At 35.6% G+C, this 18,583-nt stretch overlaps 1 protein-coding gene across 2 annotated transcripts; it reads right to left on the reverse strand.

Annotated features, from left to right (window-relative positions):
- Positions 1–6,846: 6,846 nt before the first annotated feature.
- On the reverse strand, positions 6,847–18,583 carry MS3_00001775 (uncharacterized protein). 2 transcript variants are annotated; one of them, XM_051209265.1, is made up of 8 exons: positions 18,511–18,583; positions 17,143–17,359; positions 16,825–17,002; positions 16,262–16,578; positions 15,497–15,728; positions 13,857–13,888; positions 11,987–12,058; positions 6,847–9,135 (listed from the first exon to the last, which is right to left on the reverse strand). In XM_051209265.1, the coding sequence occupies exons 2-8, from the start codon at positions 17,334–17,336 to the stop codon at positions 9,132–9,134; spliced, it is 1,029 nt and encodes a 342-aa protein (XP_051073054.1). In that variant the 5' UTR covers positions 17,337–17,359; positions 18,511–18,583; the 3' UTR covers positions 6,847–9,131. The 2 variants fall into 2 exon arrangements, with proteins under 2 accessions (XP_051073054.1, XP_051073053.1); XM_051209264.1 differs by adding exons at positions 17,980–18,128; positions 18,167–18,469 and having other exon boundaries at positions 6,847–12,058; positions 15,497–16,578.

The raw sequence follows: 18,583 nt of genomic DNA on the forward strand, positions 1-18,583 counted from the left end.
ATTTATTGGTTAGCTTATTATTATTAACTTTATTTAATGTTATGTTTTCGGTACAATCTAGGATTCTCAGCACAAAGTATTTCGCGTGGAACGAGAGCCCAGGATCCTCAGTCTTGCGCGGACGCTTAACCTCAATATTACTGAGCTGAGATCCAACGGTTCTAATGTCTAATTTTACACAATTCACAACATTGCGCGACTATCTTCAGTCTATGATCTTAATAAAAAATCATCAATCTCTACAACCTTATACTGATAATTAAAATATCCTATTTAATCTATAAAATTGATTCACACCCTTGCTATGCTATACTGACGTATGATCGTAGCGACTTCTAAATAAACTTCTTCATGTAAGTAATTTGAATCCACTTTCTAATTATGATTTTTAAATATTACGATTTGTATGCAGCTGACGAGAACTAGATGAAGCAAGATGAATTGATGCTATTCCGATCAAATCTTTGTCCTTGATCTCTTCAATATGATGAAGGTAGCTATGTGCAGTGAATTCTTTTTTGATGACTAAACAACTTTGGCTTTGATTGACTAATAATTAAATCAGTTCACCAAAAATGCAACTTAAAACTAAAGCATCACATAATGGTGACATATTTATTTGGAAATAGCGGTGAGACTATAATTTATGGACGAACCAATCAGCTTTACGATGACAGGTCTTGTATTTTGGCGCGAAATTAATTCATTCATTTGGCTAAATAGTTTTGGCATTATAGCTGATGTCAGTTCGTGATGAAAACCCAATATCTGATTCCTAACCCTAACTATCAACTGTAAATATTAATCCTAATTCCTCACAATGGTTTATAACCTTCATCTAGCCGTAGTAAGCAGACATTCCCAAGGTCTCTTTAGCGTTGCTCCAAGGTCGTCTCACCGAAATGGCTTCTAATTTTACAAGCAAAATTAACCTGTCTTTATTTAGCCTAATTAAACAGTAAAAGGAACTCCAACGATATAATAAGAATCGAGACAATTCTGACTTCAACCTTTGCTACTTATGAGTAGCTTGAATAAGTTTTTAAATTTTCCTAAGAACTTTGGGGTACGATTCTCATGTTAAGCGTTTTATAAATATTGCTAAGGGAATATTTGAAGAAAAAAATCGAAAGATTTTTCTCCCAGTACTTCATTCATATTTGTTTCTACAAAAGCATGCGGTACAAGACCATCACTAAGTGAAGGAATATACGTCACAATGATACATAATAGTTTAATCAAGTGTCAAAACATTTACTTTACACGTCCAGAACTTGAATTCTTATGTGCTCACTCGGCTTTGTATTTAATGAATAGATATTTGTTGATAGTAATTTTAAAACTCATACTGATGTCCATTTTTTATATGGCTAATATATCGAATTTCCCTGTCTTTATTGAAAGACATACGGACTGGTATTACTTAACAGTTGATAAATTATAAACTAAAACACCTTAAATATTCATCCATTCGACTTTTTATATGATAGATGGCTTTTTAAATTAGTATTTGTTGATATAAACAAAGATGGATAATGGAATCCAAGACGCGGGTTTCGTCCCATTTGAAACTCGTCAGATGGATGTACTTGCATCCGAGAGTTGATGTTTACTCCAGGACTCGAACTCAATACCGTCCGTTCCAAACGCCATCACGTTATCCACTTACCTACTGAGTCCTGATATCCATCTGCTTGTGCAATTGGGTGAAGTTTAAATTCACTTGGTGTTGTTTTACTTATATCTTTTCATTGTTGTTTAGGCCTACAATTGATCAGTCTACTGTTGACATGTGTGCATCTTGTGCAAATTGCCCTAAGTCACAAGCCTAATAAGCAACGATAGAGTACTAGTCTATATTTTAATACTAACAAAGATATTTATGTTAAATGTATATTTCGACTAAGAGTATTTAGTTTATAACATACCATGACAACATCGTTTATCATAATATTCACATAGCATTTAAAGATAAATGACTCTAATATGAAATTATTATTTCACAAAATTGACAACAGCTAAAAACTATGATCATTAGATAATCATCTTGAAATATGTATAGAAACCAGATTTTTTTAAATGGTTTCTATAGACATCTCAACTGAATAAAAGATATCATTATATGTGACAATTATATTTGAAATAATCTCAGCGACTGAAATTTAAATAATTCCGATGTTTCGTCCAACTGACTTGTCTGAACTTCTTCAGGGTAATAATCAAAATCATTAAAGAAATATAATAGCGATTTCTGTTAAACTATTCATTCTAATCTTGACGAATATTCATATGAATAAAAGATGATTATCTCATTCTATTGATTTTATAATAGCCCCCTGAGATGGAAACTATATCTGTTGTAATTCTATTTAATTAACTGAATGCACATATCAAGAAGGTGGAGTGATGTTCATATCTCTAACATTCTCAAATTAATCGTTGCAATTACAAAACAAGCAATCATAATTTCATCCATATAAAATTTATAATATGTGACTATATACCCCCTCTTCCCTAGTAATAATAATAATACTGAACGTAATGGTAGTATAATTAATGCATTTAACGTAAGCAGAATAATTATTAATGTAGATATATGTTAGATAATTATTTAGATAGAAAAAGGCATAATTATGTTAATGTTGAATGATAGATTAATTTTATGTTATAGTTTTACGTGATTTATATTGAAATGAAATTAGTTACTATGACTGTTTAGACTAAGTCATATAGTGTAGTGAACGAGAACATAATTAGGGGGACAGTTGAATGTAATTTGAATATATAAAAGTAAAGAATCTCTTAGTAACATCTGAGAACCATATAGTAAGTAATTTATTTGTGAAATATCAATCAATTGCCTCAAACTTCATTTCCAATGGCAAACATTCACTGTTTTCATTTTTTTTCTTGAATCTTCTTAACCTTCTGCTGCTAGGTATTTCACTTTCGACAGATGAGACATATTACTTATATCTGTCAACATCAGTAGCACATACCACAACAGTACTACTTAACAAGTAGTATAGTGAAACGTGTGTTAACAATATGTTTAAAATTATCAACTAATGTTGAGTACAATATAGATAGTTTTATTTAATCAAATCATTAATGGGCATAGTGAATATAGTCCAGGTCAATAATTTTTATGTATTAAGTATGATATCAAAATTGGTTTCAACTTGACTTCAAAAAATGGAGTGATTTAAGATTTGTTCGTAATTCTAAATAACTGAAACACTGCTAATCAGCATTTTACTAGACAATGTAAAATGTAAAGATTTACAGGATCATATGTTTTGGATCAATAGAGAATCTGGAAATTGATACCCAAACAAGAAAACTAGTACATTAGCTAGGAGACGGATACATGGTTCAGTGGATTTATATCTGACTCCAGTTATTGAAATGTACATATCGCAAGTACTCGTATGTAATTATCGACCTAACTCGTGTTATTGAATAACGGAATTAAAATAAGTCAAATACGCGAATGAAGTTTGAATACGTGTATATTGTACAATCGTTGATCGGAACAGACAATCAGAGAGACGTAACGAAGAAAGCGAAACAGAATGAAATGATGCTCAATGGAGAAGACGAGTGAACCAACTCGATTTAACCAATCATGAATCGACATTTATAGTCAAATCAAAATATTTTACAGGCAAATCATAAATGGGGTAGGTAAACAACACACTCTTATATGAAAACATTCAAGGTTAACAAACGAATAATTGACAAGGTCAAAATGTGACTCAAGGAGAATGAATAAATTGATCTCTCCACAGTCTAAACATATGTGGGCTTGACATAGTACCAGCTCCTATAATCCTTTCTAAAGCAGGCTGCTATATCAGTGTAACGATTATTACTGAAATGAACATATACCACAATGCCTTGAATTCAAAATTTGACCGAAACTTCTAAATATAACATATAATATGAGTATATATTCTTACTTCACAACAAAATTTGATCATAAACCATGAAATCTACCGATAATTTATCATTAATAATAATTATTCCTTTCTTACTAGTACAGGGGTTTGTGGAGATTATTAAGTTTTTGATTGAGATCATGAACCGACTGATGTTAGACCACCTTTGGAAACCTGGAAGCACTGGACAGCCATTTCGTTCTATTGTGGGACTCCTCCGCAGTGCGCATCCACGATCCCGCACCCCACGAGATTCGAACCCAGGGCCTTCGGTCTCGTGCGCGAACGCGTAACCTACTGGACCGCTGAGCCGGCATCCAATGGTGATAGTGCCTAACACCAACCAATCCACGAAATCGCGCGACCATCTTCCATTGTACTGAGGTAGATACCTGTCTCTACCCAACATGGATTCCTTTCTTGTTCAATAATTATTGCATAAGAGTGATAAAGTAAATCAGGTCATATTTTCCATATGGATGAAATTTCCATTCTTATTGATTTCTTGAGTTAATAATAAAAAGATAGTTGTAAAAGGTCTTCCGGTCAAGATAATCTTCAAATAGACCTCATAATAGTAAAATATTCAACAGAAATTAGTCATTTTGACGTATACACCAAGTTGATTTTCATTCATTTGCCATATAGTAATAATGTAATGGTATTTTATTTACTATATATTTGACAGGAAATTTGTCCGTATCTATAAGTGTTATGTCCCGATGAGAATAATAAGTGGTAACTTTTGGGATCCATTTATGGACCAATGCTAAACGTATATTTTTACCGTATAATTGTCATGTAATTAAACTATTCATAATCAAGTCCCTCTTATTATAAGCTTTATTTTAACCCATAGACTATTATTATACGATTTACCATTCTTGAGTTATGCCCTGTCTATCAATTACTATCACCCCTATTCACAACCACTTTTGGCTACATCTTGTATAAATGTTGTTACCTATTTTATGGTACGATGTGGTCTGTTTGGTTGGTATATAAACCCAGTATGTTTTAAATAAATGATTTATATCGCGGGAGCTGAGATTGCTATTCCGGACTTAACAGGCAGGGCTAAGGAAGAAGATCCGATTGAGACTCTAGACTGCTCGAACGGGTTTTATGCATCATTGGTCCGGTCTATAATTCACTGTTCTCTGATTGGCTGTATCATCACTTTATACATTGATAGGGACACAAGCCCACAAGTTATTACAATAAGCATTTCAGACAATTAGATTTCATATTATTTAGACTTCAGAGAGTTAAATTATATACTGTTTGATTTGGTTTATGAGTAAACTGCTTTAAGCTCCGCCTGGAGCCCCTCTGAAGCTACTGCCGGTCCCAAGACTGGATAAAGGAGGAAGCTTTGGCATTGGGTTAGCAACTTCATCCCGTAGAAAACTAACTCGCTAAGAAAACGCTAACCAGAAAAAAATAATTCATTCTTGAACTAAATTACAATAGTACATATGTGATGTGAGAATCTTAATTCTACAAAATTGTGGCCTTATTTAATGACGTTATAAACGCAATCTAAATTTATTTGTATGATTTTACGAAACCCTACTATTGATACATTTTTGTATTGTTTGTCTGAATCTTCCCACTCATGTTGATCAGCCTCGAGTCCCGAAGTGAACAACAACTCTGGGATGTTGACAAGTTTCAAACAGGACGAAACTAGCCTCCCAAATTCCACTGCTAGTCACCATCCAACTTTGCTTATAATCCTCCTATTGACAGACTAAAACATTCCACCTGAGTTAATTTGGTGATTTTACGTGCAGTTTTTAACTGGAATAAACATTTTAAATTGATGAAAATAGCTGCTATGTGGTGTACTTAGAGGCTAATTTAATTCCAATTACTACTGACCAGTTATTAAAATGACTGCTTTTCTGAATATGAAGTGGAGATGGTTAACCATCTCAACACTCACCGACATAAAAAACTCACTTGTAAAATACGGATTTCTCTAAAAGCCACTAGCTTGTGAAACCTTTTTAAATAATGACCATTGTAAAAAGTAGCAGTTAGGGTATTAATGATTGATTAAGAAATATGACGCAAATTCACAGTGAGGAACATCCATCCGCCTTAACTACCTTGACGCGATGATTGAACTTGACTATCATGACGAGCTAATAGACCTATTTCGGTTGGAATATTTTTTGCTTCATGGTTCTAATGTGATATTTTGGGAAGATAAGACAGAGTTGCTCGCTATCATTTTATCAAGTTTTGCTATAGATATGTCACAAAACAAATCACTTTGTTAGGGTCTGATCTATTACATGAAGACTCATTAACCTACCTAGAATATACAGACATAAAAGACTTTTGAGCGCCTTAAGTGACAATGAAAGAACCTTTAGGTTGCCTCTCTCCCCTACTTTATATAAAATACTTCTTCAGAACTGATCTACGTCAATACCTAGTCTAACGATAGAAAGTGAAGTAGCTGAGTGGATAGACTACTCTACTTATTGGAAACTTCAAGTTGTTGTGTCTTATTAACAAATGGAAAGTAAACTTCACTGTAGCTCATCCCCTGTTGTCTTATACTGTGTAATCCAACACATAAGCAACTGTCGCTAAGTATTCTCAAGTCTTTTTCCACGGTCAAACAAACAATCGCGCACAAGGTTTTCCTTTGTTGTCTAAACTCGTTACAAGTTTATAGGAATGTTAGTCTGAAATAGAACCAATAATTAACAAAAGTACCCTGATTTTTTAAAATTCTGTTATTCAATTCCATTTTGTTTTGAATCCTAAAGAACCTTTAGTTACTTGGTACGTTACATTGATTTACGATTTGTAACAACTTGAATTCTACTACAAATGTTTTGTATTACATTTTATACTACTTATTGTAATTAGGTAGCATGTATCAATGCCAAATAGTTGAAAACACGGTCAGCTTCTTTACTCCAGACAAACGACCAGTCATTTAGAGCTGGAGATAGACATCTCCAAGTCATTTAAGTGTATCTTAGTCGTTAACTGCGGTTATGCTTTCAATTGCTTGGTCAATCAATTGTAGATAATTCGGGATAATGTCTATTATAGAATTAATTGGAGGTATGTCTTTTGCTAAGCACTTACCTGGAATGCTGAAGGGAAATGAAAAAGAGGGAGACCGAAGAACGCACTACATCGGGAATCGGAAGCAGACGTCAAAATGATGAATGGGAACTGAAAAGGATGGATGGAGAATACTGGTGGATGGCCTATTCTCCTCCACGAGGGGTGACAGGCGTCAATATGACTTTTGCCATACTGTGATTTTTCTTCCGTCACGACCGACTATCAAACATTGAATACCTCCGTAGCATGTTTGAGTGTTAGTTTCGCCGTAGAAAACTTTACATTTTTCATATAAGCCAGGAAAAACGACAAATAGTGAATTACAAGAGTGTAAATAATAATTCCCGCTTCATTTTGGTTGATTTCCAGGTGCAACGTCAAAATTGTGAATGAGAATGGAATTTATCCTCACTCGTCAGTTAGCATGGTTTGATAAAAAATGTAGTAAAACAGGCTGGATGGAAAAGACTCAATATAGTTATACTTTAGCTCGCTAACTGGAAAATATACGTTTTTAATACAACGGTTTTCAAATAACAACACACAAACACGACCCACAGTTTTAATAAGGTTGTTACACGATTATCAATTGTGTTCTATTAGTTATTGATTCATTCTCATGATTTCCATCTGAGACAAGTGAGACGCATTAATAACCAGACTACAAATGGCAGCTGTGTCAGGTGAATCGACAGGAGATCATGAACATGAGGTTTTTGCTATTTGGAATTCATTAGCAGTGTACTTGTAAACTTGAGGATATACATTTTGTTCCTATAGTTGGTAATTCGAAGTTTGAGCAGCCCAGTAGTAATGTCTCCGATTTTTAAACTGAGTGATAAAGGACTGGATCTGCCAAGAAGCATCAGTTCCCTCAAGATTACAACATCTTGGTGAAGACAGGCGAACATTATGAAACCAGGGTTTCTTGTAGACTACCTTCAACCGCCTTACATCTCAACACAGTGACTTGACATCGCATGCACTTGAACTGGTGACTACATCGTAAGTTGATCAGTAAAATTCTGTCAGTAGTAAAATCAGACTAGCAAAACATGACATTTGTGACCAAACAATTGTAAACAGAAGACATACTACACTGAAATAAATCGAGTTTTTTTTCTGATAGTAAAAATCTAAAATCAGAAGGGATTTTGTGGAGATTTTAGAAATTTCAATAATTGAGTCAATTGAAGCTAGACCACCATAGAAAACCTCGAAGCACTGGACGGCCGTTTCGTCCTAGTATGGGACTCCTCAACAGTACGCATCCACGATCCCGCCCCGCGAAATTCGAACCCAGGACCTGTCAGTTAAGGGCGCGAGCGTCGAACCATCAGACCACTGAGTTGGCCGGCATCCAACGGTGTTAATGTCTAACTTCGACCAATCCACGAAATTGCTCCACCGTACGCCATTGTCTTCAGTAAGCTGATATCTCACAACAAACCTTGTTGAACTCCACTGGTTACAGCTTCTCACTAGGACTCCAGGAAATGCCTCTTGAAGTCAGTCCCCCCCCGCGGGGGGCGGGATTGTGGACGCACATTGTTGAAGAGTCCCATACCACGACGAGACGACCGACCCGTGCTTCCAGGTTTCCCATGGTGGTCTAGCTTCAATTGATTCATGATTCCAACTACTGAAATAAAAATCTTAAACAGACCAGAACAATTTCTTCCCTCTCTCCCGCTCTCTCTCTCACACACAAACACAACAAAAATTACCTTTTTGTATAAACCGAATGTAAATGGAAAACATTATGTTAAAAAAAATAGTATATTTTTATCCTATTGTAAAATTGAGAAGAAAAAGAAAGTACAAAAGCAAATCTATGCAAAAGTATACATTCAAGGAAAGAGAGATAATAATTGAAGAGAAGAAATGAATGGAATGGAATGAATATAACAAAATTAACCTATAAGTAGTATGATTTATTTAAGATACTTAGTTATAACTACAAATGTAAATAGATACATGGAGAAAGGAAAATGTAAACATTGTAGTTTGGAATGACAAGATAACTATTGAATAGAGATAAATGTATGATTTCAATTTACTTTGTACAGAATATATATAGTTATATACTATTATTTACCTATATAAATTAATGAAAAGAATAACAGAATTAAGTTGGTTAAGTTATAAAGTTTAAAAAAAACGAACCAAATAATGTTTAAATGAAGTTTTTTCCCTAAACTTGATAGTTTAATCATGCAAAATTCATTATATTATTGAATCAACAATCATCAGTATATTGGGGTAGTAAAAGTGAACTTTATCAAATGGATATAGCAATTAAATCTTAAGATGAAGTTTTATTTTGTGAAAGAAGAAAGGTGTTAAGGAGATCAAATGTATTTCTCAATAAATGGGCACTGAAAACACTGGGAAACATTTTATCCAATCAGAATTGAATAGAAGTTTCTCAGAAACATCTAGTAAGTGAAGAATTGTATGTCATACTTCTGATTGGATAATTGCCTATACTGATACTATGTTCAGTATGGTGGATCCAGAAACTACCAGAAACACAAGGCAATCTGAAATACTATGAATACCCACGATTCCCTGTGCATAAATAATCTTGGAGCAAAGGGTTCTTTTCACACTTTGCGCATTTTCTCTCGTAGATCCCAGATGCCCTGGTACGGCCGACGGTACGGAGTCAGCCCACCTGCTTCAAATGATCTCACATGGCCACATGCATACAACCACTAACAGGGAAGTCCTACTCACTGCCTTCTCGCGGCATTACTGTTGTTTACGAAATTCAGAGGACGAAAAGCCTATGTCCGGAACTTTAACCGGGTTGATGGATACAGAGTCTACCTAGGGGAGTTGGACAACGTGATTCCAAACTAATGGTGCACATGGGCTCCGGTATCCTGAAGGATAAATGTCGTATGAACCAATCGTTGGTCACCAGCTACCATAGGACTGCATCTCCTGACGTTGCTGTACTACATTGTGAATCAGACCTTTAGGTAAAACGTTCCGGGTGTGGCCCCCCTAAGAAAACTACCTGCCTCGGTTTGGTCACCCGTGCAGTATCCCAACCTTCATACAAATCGAATGATTTATGTGGCGCATAACTATTTGGTACCTCTTCGTACCAATATTCATGTGTTTAAATAAATAATAAATGTGTACATTTTAGTCTAGGGTTATAAAAAAAATTTAGGAAACTGATTCAAGTGTACAGTTGGAAAACTTATCATAAACCACCCAGCTTAGATAACAAAACTTCATTGAAATTATCTACCTGACTCATAAATCTTTTCAATCATATCAAAATCATACGAGCATAACAAGTTTTTAATGATTATTTATGATCATTTTAGGAATATACTATTTATAATATTACCAAATTAAAACATTTATTATGAAAAAGACTACATTGAATGTCTATACGATAACATGTAAAAAACAATTTTCACTTAATGATAGATATATCAGTGTACATATATTTAAAAGTTACTATATATTAACTATCGTGACTATCGTAACCAATGATTGTAGACTCTTGGTGACATGGCTCAAAATCGATCACAATGATGTCGGTGTATACACACTCTATCTTCTCTTAAACTATGAGATTAAAATCGCTTCATATCTTTCTTCCTATCAACTAATTCTTTCTTCCTGTACTATATCATTATATGCAATCTTTCTTTTATATATTACTACCATTGACTTAATTACTCCTATGAATTCGGTGTTCATCTTGTTGTGCTAATGAGGTATGGCAAATTGGACCGATGCATATATGTGCCTGGTCCTACGTTGTAGCTGAATGACATATTAACTAGACCAATGTGAAATAGCATTTCCTTAATAAAACTGATAAAATAAATTTATAACAGATTTCTTTATAGAAGGAAAGAATAACAGTATTTTAAACAATAATGACCATAGGTATTGTGTATGACAGTTTGGTTGATTACAATAGGCAACTAAGAAGTATTGGATTTTATTTAATGTTTGTCTGTTTATAAGATTAAGTAGGCATTTAGACTCTAGAGTCAATAAAATATCTTAACCTGGTCAAGTGTATTAATAATCCTTTTCTTCATTATTACAGTAGTGTATGCTACATCTGTTGGCAGACATAAGTAGTATATAACAGCAGTCGGAAAGGGAATGCCTGCCAACAGAAAATTGAAATGAAGAGAAAAAGAAGGAAATCGGACAGCAACCGAGATAACAACAGAATCAGAAGAATAATGAAGTATGTAAAGGACACTGCAAAGATGTGCAAATGATGTACTTAATGTATAATTTCCATATTTTGCTTAGCAACTGTATAATTGTGCATTAAAACTGAGTTCTCGTTCACTACACTACTACTTCTTTTGAAACCGTGAAAATGAAACAGTAGGAAACGCTGATTTATAGAGGGAAATATTACACTATTACTACATACATAACTTCAGAACTGAGCGTGTACTTACAAACATTGGTGTATGGAGGCATCAAATATATATGCGCCACACAAATGGTTCGATTTGTGTGAGGGATGGAATACCGCCCGGACGCCCAAACAGAGCATGGTAGCACAGTGTAATGAACGAGAACACCAGTGGGGCACAACCAAATGTATTTGAACACAAAATTACAGAATGTCTTACTAGAATCTGAGAACCATATGGTAAATACTTCATTTACAAAATATCACTCAATTGTCTCAGACTAAATTGTTTCTTCGTTTCACACCAACCACCCTCTGTTCTCATTCTCTTCGATCTTAATCTTCTGCATCCAGACATTCGACTTTCGATTGGTGGTACATACTACTTATATCTATTGGCATCAGTGGCATACATCACAATAGTATAATAGCAGAAGTTTTTCTAGAGTATACCTTCTAGCATCAATGCACATAAATGTCTACATAACATTGGAAACGTGTAGTACTAATGTTTAAATCAACAATAATGAAAACTTACATTGAAGTTTTTGTTCCCGTATAAGAGACACGTGTTTTATGTCGTAAACGTGCAGCTATTGGCTCGTCTTCACTATAGTTAATGAATAGTTATTTTTTTGAAAAAATGAAAACAAAATATAATATAGTTGGAAGAATGAACACTGAAATTTAGATGAACATTTATTGAACACACTTTCTTATCAGAAGGGGTTTTGTGGAGATTGTAGTAATTTCAGTGGTCGAGATCATGAGTCAATTGAAGCTAGATCATCGTGGAAAACATGGAAGCACTGGATGGCTGTTTCGTCCTATTGTGGGACTCCTTTGCAGTACGCAGCCATGATCCCGCCTCGCGAGATTCAAACCCAGGACCTATCAGTCTCGCGCGTGAGCGCCTAACTACTAGACCACTGAGACGGCCGGTATTCAACGGCGCTAATGTCTAGCTTTAACTAATCCACGAAATTGGCCGACACATCCACTATTGTCGTCAGTGAGTTACTATCTCACAACTGACCCGGTTGAACTTCACTGGTCACTGCTTCTCACTAGAACTCCAGGATATACATCTTGACGCCAGTCACTAGTGAGAATATGTTGATTAGTATCAAAAGGGGTTTTGTGGAGATTGTAGTAATCTCAGTGGTCGAGATCACGAGTCTATTGAAGCTAGACCACCATGGAAAACCTGAAAGCACCGAAAGGTCCTGGGTTCAAGTCCCGCGAAGCGGGGTCTTGGATGCGCACTGATGAGGGGTCCCATAATAGGACGAAACAGCCGACCAGTGCTTCCAGGTTTTACATGGTGGTCTAGCTTCAATTGACTCATGATCTCAACTATTGAAATTACTATAATATCCACAAAAACTCTTCTGATATTATTCGATGGTGAGCTAGACCAATTTGAAAACTTCCCTTGTTGTTTTAGTAGGTTAACTTGCTAAAGTTTCATAGTTTATTTATTTTATTATTACTATTAGCTTTATTCAATATCTAGGGATGAAGTGAGAAATACTTTATCAATATGATTAGATTAATTATTGAAGACAAAGTTGAGAGTAACAAGTGAGACTTTTATTCTCATAGGTAATTAGTGATCTGTGTGTTTGATAGAATAATGTTTTACAATCTTATGGATATTTATTTGATTTATAGTTGTAAAATTTGGTGATGATTTTTTTATATAGACATGGAGCACTGTATTACTTGTTAAAACACCATTGGATAGCTTTGAGTCGAAGCTTATAACATTCACCCCAAATACCTACTTCGATCTGGACAGTTAGGGGTAGTATCACTAGTGTTTTTTATCCTGATTGTATTCTCTTTCTTTCCTTTCTTCTTTGAAATGTTATATCTGTGTGTTATGTGGTGTATGCTGTTTTTGATGCCCATTTGTACCAGATTTTGTATGTATTAAATAAGTGAGAACACGTACAGAAATTTACCTTTTAAAGATGCGAGATAAACATGATAGTCCGTCCATTAATGAAGAAATATAAGTTTAATCCTAGTCTGTAGCATCACAGCAGTGATCATCAATCACACCCTATACAGAGAACTAGGAACCTTTGGGTTTTTTCATATTAATATGAAGGTTCCGATTGCTAAATGGATACACCGAATAAATCCTAGAATATAATACGATGATTAATACACATGTTATTTTCGAAAAATATGGCGGTACTGAATTTGGACTTGTGGGATTCAAAACAGAACACTTTAGAATTAATAAAGGGACTGAGTAGTTGCATGACAACTCCAGTTTTTAGTGATTTCTTCGAATTATATCACTTCATCAAAGAAACTACCATGAAAATAAATGCAATCAATACATATAGATGCACCAATTAATTTATGATTATAAATCGGCATGTGGTAAGACTCACATATTATAAGCGACTTGTACCCTTGGTTTTTTCTAAAAATAAATCAGAAAATATAAAATAGTGCAGTATTTAAACAACCGGTTATTCAAAAAGAGGGTCCACTCTCCCTCTTCAAATGCTATCACATGGCCACGCACATTTATATGATTAATACCCCTCACTATAGTACGACTGCTTTATCATTTTAGCTATGAATTAGCGAGGTAAAAAGTATAAGAAAACTCTAAAAACCAGAACCAATAGACAGGCGAAAACTGAATCCATTTTCACTATGCAAACCGATTTTGAGCTACATCACTCCATGTCCTTAATTGTTAATCGTGGTAATCGGGTGGACTCAACCAGGATTAGAACAATAGTCAATTATTTTGTGGACTGACGTCACGTTTTGATTTGACCGGTCCCACTTTTTCTCCAACCTATTACTACATCAACCGATATTACATTGAGACAGACGATGATCGGGTATGAGTAACGCATGTCCCAACAACCTCAGTCGATGACGATTCACAACTACACCAATGGAATCGCTTATTACCCTGCGTCTAACTTGATTAGTGCTCACTAGAATGTTCTAACATACTCGAGAATGTTTCACATACGACGAAATACTGGTAATCTATAAATTTTCTCTGAGCATGAATATATTGCATAGCAGATTGCTGACTCGTTTGATAACTGTGACATGTGATTTCCTAAACCAAAGTTTGAACAGCGGGAACAATCGGTTATGGGAATGGCCTTGGCTGGTTTATCCGACCTGAATATACCGCAAGTGCTTTTACAAGACTGCACTGAAAATAAAGCCGTTGAAACGTTCTCTACAAACAATACCAGCCTGGAATATAAAATAAACAAGATGTTTAAATTTTGAGATGTGACCATTTGAAATCACTTCAGCGTACTTCAAAACCGATTCAGACTACTGGATCACTACAAAACAATCTTTAAGATGTGACTAATTTTTAATTCTATCTGACCAATACTGAAGCTTAAATTCCCGACCGTTGTTGTTACCTTGACGTGGTGGTCGGGCTTGCCTATCGTGATGAAGCAACTGAGCTATACTGGCTGGAACAACTGTTCCTCAAGGTCCTACCATGTCAGACAGGTCGGTTGAAGAGCGGTAAGACTAAAAGCAACAAACCCAAGGTCCGAAGGCGAAGTCGTACTGCTGACTGTACAGAGGTGCGACAGCAGTAAGGTGTTTCCTTCAGACAACCAGCATGACAGCGATGCTGCCTTCCCACAAGGAGGGGCGGGGTCAGAAAAGGTCGACCCTAAAAACGCACACCTCGCCTTATCCCACGGATATCCGTCTCCGGCGGTAAGGTCCCCAAAAGTACGGAGCTAACACAAAAATTACCCATAAAAAGGTCGTGTGTGATTGATTTCAAGCAGTTGTCCCTTGGGCACTGCGGTCACACTCCCAGGTCACTAAGACCACCTCTAATCCAATTTCTTTTTCAGGTACCTCCAGAACAACCCTTTCACGGTGTGGGCAACCGGGAAGTGATAACCGCCCTCATACCTCTAACAGCACTCAAGACCACTGTATTCATAATCAACCTCCGACTGACTGGAACTTAAAGTACGATATGCAAAAAGAAATAGTTTTTTTTAAAAAGGTACCAACATACCCGAACAGTAGATGGTTGATGAATAGTTGAGTCATTTTCAGTTGAATTAGAGGTTGACATTTTGCTGTGATCCAAAGTAGATGAAGTGCTAACATTCGCACGTCGTCTTCTCTGAGTATTGGCTGGCTGTAATCGCCTGTGTCGAGGAACAAGTGTTGGAGGGGTTACAGGATCGGCAATGACTACTGGGGAATTCATTACTTCAGACAGATGAGACGAATTAGTTCGTTTGCTTAAACGGATCAAATATATCAAATTATTTTACTTTAATCAGATCAGTTGTATTTATGATAAGCTTTACAGAATAAATTTTACATGTAGGGTGAATGAATTAGCTGAACATAACATAGGACATGTGTGCGTCGGTTCAAGTTTGCACACCACAACAGCATAACCAGATGTGACAATGGTATGTGCGGAAATAGCATTAACAGAGGTGACAAAGATGAATCATCCAAGATATCGTTCGAAAAGAAAATATGGATTCGTGCAGTGAATAATTAAGACTTGGAACCTACATGAGGACCATTTTGAACGATTTTGAGTCAAGTCACTCAGTCTCTAACCCTTGGTCACAATAATCGCATGGAGCCCAACTAGGTAGTATGTACCTATATGCATAGCTTAGTTCAATAGCCAATGGTTTCATGGACTTACTTCACGTTTGCCTTAGACACCCTTACCTAGTCCTTTCTTCTAAATTTGTGCAGACATCACTTACATTTTTATGGGACTTTGTGACGATCATGTTATACAAAATCTTACCTTTTTGTTGACCTCATATTTGGATTCTTTTGGGCACTTTTCGTCACCACTAGACATTCAGACTGATGAGACAATGACTGGTCACTGACGACAGGAGTTGCCTTGCGTCTGGGTCGAAGCTGCCGGACTGTCGAAGGAACGGCAAAAGTTGATTGAACCGATGAATTAACGACTGAACTATCAGGTGAAATTTCACGTTTTCTCTTGGCATGACACTTTTTAACCGTAGCAATCTCTGGACATACTTCTTTGGATGGTGAAATATTCTCCTTATCTAGAGATGTGTAATTAGCAACTGTTTGTTCATTACATTCCTTCTAAAATGAATTTTCACAAAGAAATGATTAAAAATGACCTGTATGGCTAATTTACATTGTTTACTATTCTTTTTCATACTTTCATTTAAGTATGAAGCACTTAGTACAATCTGAACATGTTCTCTTAGGTTTCCGTTTTTGTACTTTTGCAATTAAGTTTCTATTAGTTTCAAAGACCCATAAACCGTTGGATTTAAGGTTAAATACAAACATTATATAAGAACCACGATAAAAGAAAACACACACCTGGGGATATTTAGTTGGACGGGGAGTAGACTCATTAACAGGTGATGATGTGAACAATCCATACTGTCTAGAGGATGCCATATGTGAACTTGTCCGCAAATCACCGATTCTTGAAATTCTATTTGGTTTCAGTGACAAAGAAATATCGAGTGAAACTATGTCACATGAAGTTCGAAGGCTAAGTTATAAGGTGAGAAAGACAAGTAGTAAAAGGTTAAGACAGTAAATACAACTAAAAAACTTATTATCATCAGGAATAAATATCATAATTAGGGGGAAAGTCAGTCAGTCAGTTATTCATAACGTTGAAAAACCTACCTTGTGTTCCCATAGTTATCAAAAGTGAGAGTGTATTTTCTAGCTGTATCAAAAACAGAAGTCCTCCGATTACCCGACTCGTCGTAAATAGAACAGTCACCATTTGTTGTACCATCAAAGATGTAAGATCTGTCCACAAAAGACTGACCAGGTGGTGTCCGTGGAATTTTATCTCGCTTTTGAAAAGGATCCATGTACTGAATCACAAACTCTGACCCTGAAGATTAGCAAGACAAAAGAGTTGAAACACCACTTCAACAAAAATGAAGTCCGAAAACTTGTCAAAAAATAAGAAAACCAGGCTGTAAAACTCCCCAATGTGTTCTGCACTAATAGCTGTCAGTAAGTCACCTCCCTAAAATATAAGTTTCAAAATATCTTGAACGTAAATTCTCTATATTCGCACTAATACAACCTGAGTCAACATGCAGCATTGCCCATAAATAGTAAAGAAACCGTTTTATCTTCCAACGAAATAAAATTATTTAGGCAGTCATGCTTTATAAACATAATGAAGGAAAATCAACAATCATCACTACTTATCAAATATGTGGTGAACAATCAAGATAGGTCTCAGTTTCCGCTCACAACAACCTGAGAATTATGGCAAACTACAGCCTGAAAGTGCAGACAATCACGTTGTATTCGCACTATAACCGTGATCAGAGGCTAACGACCTTGGATGTGATAACGCAGATGTACTGAAACCTTATGTATTGCTCGATTTTGAATTGCAATACTATTTCGTACTTTTAACTTCCCGAATTCATCACTTCTTTCCGAACCATACTGCTGTTTACATATAATTTCTAGGGTTAAAACGTTTCAAGCCCTTACTTAATAACTGATAAATTACGAGCCCAAAAGATTGTTATGAGCAAGACTGACGAGATGCTCGGGTTGATAAAAAATGAACGATTTGAATTTTGGTAACGGATTCCAAGAAATATATTTCAACTCGAGTTAAACTGTTTTCCTTAACTAGACTTTGATTAAAATACAGAAAAATCTATCAGTTGCATACCTTCTGGCACACAGATTTTCTCACTGGCTGGCCAACTATCGGATGGATTATTACCATAGTTGATCTATTCGAGAGACAAATCATACGCAAAAACTGGTAAGAATCTTTTAGTCTTTTGATTATGAACCGAAAACGCACTTGTCTACGCGGAACTCATTGGAGTCTAACAAATTATGGAGTAACTGGACCAAAGCCCTCTAACATAATTCAAGCTCATATAATAAATAGAGGACTTTAGGTGTTAAGTCATCATCCAAGTGTTAATGTTTTCATTAACTGCATTGAGTGATTGAGATTTCACAACTTAAAGAATAGTAAAAATCAATCAGATGTGAAATCCTTACTCTAAGACAAGTAAATCAGTCTACACGAACCGATTGTACAAAAGAGCCACAAAACGAATTTACGTAACGCACC

This window comes from Schistosoma haematobium, chromosome 1, assembly GCF_000699445.3.
Source record: "Schistosoma haematobium chromosome 1, whole genome shotgun sequence".
NCBI lineage: Eukaryota > Metazoa > Platyhelminthes > Trematoda > Strigeidida > Schistosomatidae > Schistosoma > Schistosoma haematobium.